Genomic DNA, 4,962 nt, shown 5'->3' with positions numbered 1-4,962 from the left:
TTCCTCTTCATCAAGTGTTTCGTTCTTGGCAATCAGTGTGTCAAGAAGGGACATCTGTTGGAGCTGTCTCTTTAGCTCCATATCCTTCTGCTTGGCCTCCAAGATTTTGTTATCCTCTGCAGGTGGTGCAGCCTTCTCTTTACCCTTCTTCCTCAATTTCTTCATTGCTTTAATACCCGGAGGCCTACTCTCTTCCTCACCTATAGTAGATCCAACAGATGGTGAAGCATCATCAGCCTTTCTTTTGTTGCTGGTTGTCTTGCTAGTAGGATTCATATCAATCCAACTACACCATTTAGGTTCATATCTCAGAACTGTCCAGGCATGCTCAAGCGTGAACTTCTTCTTGTTGTTGTTTTTTGAGTAGGTTTGGTGAGCCAACTGCAGAATGTCATTATCATTTTGACCACTAGCTTTCGCGTCCAATGCAAAAGCATATGCTCCGCAGAACTTGCTCACATCTCGACTGATTTTGCCCCACCTTTGCTTACAACTGTCACTGTCTCTTGGCTCAGCTCCTTTGCGTACATGGTCACTTGAAGCATAGTACTCAGTTATACGCCTCCAAAAGGTTCCTGACCTTTGGTCATTGCCTACAATAACATCCTTCGATGTGTTAAGCCACCCACTGATGAGGACCAAGTCATCTGGGTTTGACCATAGCCTTTTAGCCATACGGTCAAGTGCTGATTCTTCAGGTTGAGTTTGAGCATGAGCCGGTTCAGAACTAAATGAAAGGATTTCAGGGTGACTTGGCACAAGAGACGGCTGTGAACTAAAAGAAGGGATTTCTGAAGCTCCAGCAAGAGAAAATGAATGATAAGGAAAGTTTTGAAGGCTAACATAGGAACCGGGATACTGATTATATGGACCATTATGTGAATCCATATCAATCACTAAAGAAAAGAGATGAAAGAAGAGATGGAAGATGGTAAAACAGATTGGTTTGGAAAGAATAATGTGCAAAGAAGAGATAATTAGAAGATTGTTGAAAAGGAGAAGTGGTTTAGTAGTAAGTGTTTAGGTAACTATCAACTACCAAAGTCAAATCAGGTGTAAATACAATTTACACCAACTCAGCTACCAAGTACCACAAACCAGATTCATTCAATTAAAAGTATAAATGGTTAACTTTTCAGTTATGACAGAAACTGAAACAAGACCATTACCACTCATATCACAGAAACCACACAGTGATACACTAACCCTTACAACTGAAACACTCAAAACTAACCATTACCACTCATATCACAGAAACCACATATCAAAACTATGAAGACAGTACTATACAACACACAAAGAACCACTGCAAACATTCACACGAGCTGGTCCAACTACTAGTTGTCTATTGCATTAACTAAATGGAGTCTTAGACATACCTTTTTTGTTTTCAGTTAGTCGTGGTAGTAGTTATTGCTTTCCGGATTGAAGTTTCCCTGCTTAACTCACCTAGCAACCTCAGAAAGAAAGCAAAATCAAAGTTCAGGTTCACTAACAGACAAATATAACTGAATCAAAACTTGATGAACCAAAAATTTTGCAAACCCGACATACTCTATTCACATAATCTACAAAATATAACTTTAATCTACCCTAAAACAGATATCATGAAATATATCAGTTTACATTACATCTCAAACCCGAAATTCTCATAAGAAAATCATTTCGTCTCCTATATTTCTTCATCACTACCTCACTAATCATAACAAAAGCAACAGCTCTTCGGATTCAACAACCAAATGCTATTTATAACACAAAGTTGATGACGATTTACCTACTGTGTATCGCCGGAGACAGAGGACGCGATGAGACCCAGAGGAGACGAAAGGATTTGGGGTTTTTTGGAACAGATTCTTAGTAATTGAAAGCATGGAATGCTTGAATCGTCGAATAGAGATCGATTTTCGGGTAGTTTGGTCGGAATCGGCTTCAAATTTGATGAAGAATTACCTAATGTATTTCGCCAGAGACAGAGGAGGAGATGAGACACAGAGGAGACGAGGCGATTTGGGGTTTTTTAGAACAGATTCTTACAAATTCAAAGCAGAGAAGGATTAAATCAAAGAGAAGAGATCGATTTTGGGGTTGTTTAGTCGGAAAACGGCTAGAAATCGGACTGAAATCGGCCGTCGCTTTCTCGGTTGAAGATTGGGTCTCGAGAGAGAACAGAGACCAAACACTAGAACCCTTTTTTTTCCCAAATGAAATTAATTCAGTAATTACAAAAATTCTCCCCCAACCAGACACTGCCACGTCATCGGTACACCCGATTGTAACTTAACACCCGAGTTTCGGATCTAAGCCAACATTTGCATTTTTTTCCCTTTTTTTATTCTAGCACTCGACGACTTACACCCGGAGAATTGGTCCACTGCGTATGGTCTAAGTTCTAACTACTAGAAAGTAGAAACAAATGTTGCAATCAAAAGCTTTATTCTACATCATGGAAAATTCTTTATCGCATTTTATATACTACAAAGCATCAAAATTACTTGAACCAAAATAATCTATAAAAAGTATAATAGAGCCATCCTTTAGTCCATACTATCTTTCCTTTATTTAAATTCCGTATTTGATCCCATTACGGGATTGTAGACGAATCTAGCAACTAGCAAGGATTCAGATTTCCAGTTATACAAAATGATAGAACAAAATTAGAAAAAGAGGAAATACATTTTCTTGTTTAATTTTTATTTCCACTACGATTTTCGAGACGGCGAGAGCATTTAATAAGCCCCATCGTGTTATTAGTGGTAAACAAGTAGGGACGAGTAATTTAAGCCCCAAAGTAAATGATACTAAATGACTATTTTGGTGCTGAAAATAAAACAAAAACGATCATATAATATACGTATCTTATTAGTAATAAAATAATCAATGGCTTAGATTATCTCCGTCGCACGCTTTCCGTGATAATTAATAAATTCATATAAGCTAATCATCATATATAAACCAAATTACAATAATACCCTAAATTTAAAACAATTTATTTATTTAATTCTAGAATTTCCAATATAATAAAACAAATCTTATAAATTGTAGAAATTATACAATGTTGATGCGAAAGGCGTGTTTAACGGGGAGAGTTGTGAACAAGAAGACTCAAAAAAGCTTCTCTCAATTCTAAAAACTTGATTTTTATTTTTTTTTGGTTCCTTCAAAAAAGTAAAATCATGGCAATCTTTGATCTTTCGTCGAAATCGTTCAATACCCATTTGAATTTTCCCAGAGCTTTCGATGATCATCCAGATTCCGGCGTCTGTTCGCCTCCTCTGTGGAGAACAAGTCCACCGAAAAGTCCTCCTCACCTGCACAACAATTACCAGAATCTCTCACCTGTTTCGAAGGCTCAAGTCATCGCTCGTGGTCAGCGTGAGCTCATGGATATGGTTAGTAAGATGCCCGAGTCGTGTTACGAGCTTTCGTTGAAGGATCTCGTTGAGGTTAACACGGAGGAAGAGAAGGAAGGGAAGGTGTTCGATGAAATGCCTCAGAGAAATAAAAGACCGAGTAAAGTCGTGAGGAAGACGAAGAGTGATAAATGGGTGGATCCGATTCGAAACGGAGGTGTAAATAACAGTGGGTTTCTTCTGAAATTGGTGTTTCCTGTTAGCTTGGGTGCTAAGAAAAAGACGAAGAAGAAAGATGATGATGAAGAATATGATTCTTCTGTGACAAGTAAAAAGTCTTGGATCTCTTCTCCAAGACCTTCGATCTCTGATGTTTCGATGAAACGAGAGGATAAAGATTGGTGGAAGGATGGATTGTCAGAATCGCGTAGGAGTCAAAGTGTTGTCTCAAGGATCAACAGTGGGAGCTCAAAGAGCAGTGGTGGTAGTAGCAGTAGAAGTAATAGTGATCGAAGTCGAAACAGTCTAAGGTATGCATAAACTCTGAAAAGTTATAAGGTTTTTGTAGCTTTGTTCATTATACGATTAGAGCCAATAGCCAAAATTTATTTAAGAATCCGTAGACGTATTTCGCATCTAGTTCTTGGATTTGCTTTTTGTGAGCTTTTGTTTTTCTTGATAATTTCCTAGAGTGTGAATTGTTTTGTGATACTCTTCTCTCTCCATCATGTGAATCGTGTCAAGAGTTTGTGAAATTGGTCGTTTTTCTTGTTGGTGGGTTTGAAGTTAATGGTCATGGAAATGGTCAATTTAGTTGCGTTGGTTGCACGAGATTTTGACCTCAAGTTTTAGACTTTTTTACCAAAGATTATGTCTGAGAATCCTGTGCTGTGGCTAGATTCATGCCTAAGTCTCTCTGTCTATGTTTCCTAATTCCGTTACACAATCTCTTGTGCCATCTCTAGAACTTTTGGTGTTCTTAATGTTTAAATTGTGGGATCTCTTAATACAGGGATGAAAACAGGGGATGCTTATCTTTCCTCTGGAATGTACATCTACGAGATTGAAATGAAAAGTTCTTCAATGGTTGGTTGGTTATTCACTTCTTTGGCTAAGAAGACTAACCGGTTCATATAACTCGAGCCACATTTAGTGGAGTCTATAAATCCGTGAACGATGAAGATGACATGAACAACGTCTTCAATGTACCACAAAGATTCTATCTTTTTCTTCTTCTTGTAGTTCTCTCCTATGTTTCTTGAGTCTTTCTTTTTGTAAGTCTATGCAATGTATCTATCTATAGAGTGAGTTCTTGATAATGCTATGTACATAGATACTTCAGCGTTTGCTAACATAAACCATTAATAATAGTGTACCAATGCTCATCAATAAATATCAAATTTTTATGTTTTTTGAATCTTATGTACTTGATTCACTACTCAATAAGTAATCTTTGCCTTCACTTCAAGTTCAAGAAGAGTGAGTCCCTTTAATGTGTCTCTGTTCTTTTTCTGGTGAGGTTGATGATAGAGTTTGGTCTTCATTGTGGACCTTGTGTGAGATTATCATCTTCTCGTGTAAACGCGTTTTCTTTTGCGTTTAGAAAACGCTC

At 37.7% G+C, this 4,962-nt stretch overlaps 1 protein-coding gene across 1 annotated transcript; it reads left to right on the top strand.

The window, feature by feature from the left end:
* The first annotated feature begins 3,038 nt into the window (after positions 1-3,038).
* Positions 3,039-4,767, top strand: LOC9298578. Its single transcript, XM_021011885.1, has 2 exons — positions 3,039-3,880; positions 4,363-4,767. The coding sequence occupies exons 1-2, from the start codon at positions 3,174-3,176 to the stop codon at positions 4,415-4,417; spliced, it is 762 nt and encodes a 253-aa protein (XP_020867544.1). The 5' UTR covers positions 3,039-3,173; the 3' UTR covers positions 4,418-4,767.
* The last annotated feature ends 195 nt before the right edge of the window (positions 4,768-4,962 follow it).

Source organism: Arabidopsis lyrata, assembly GCF_000004255.2.
Source record: "Arabidopsis lyrata subsp. lyrata unplaced genomic scaffold ARALYscaffold_402, whole genome shotgun sequence".
Taxonomy (NCBI): domain Eukaryota; kingdom Viridiplantae; phylum Streptophyta; class Magnoliopsida; order Brassicales; family Brassicaceae; genus Arabidopsis; species Arabidopsis lyrata.
This window is presented reverse-complemented; position numbering and strand designations above follow the sequence as displayed.

Bases quoted from the DNA above. Each gene is read 5' to 3' on its own strand.
- LOC9298578 (XM_021011885.1), top strand. From the start codon at position 3,174: ATGGCAATCTTTGATCTTTCGTCGAAATCGTTCAATACCCATTTGAAT. The intron at 3,881-4,362 runs GTATGCATAAAC...CTCTTAATACAG, and splicing joins CGAAGTCGAAACAGTCTAAG to GGATGAAAACAGGGGATGCT.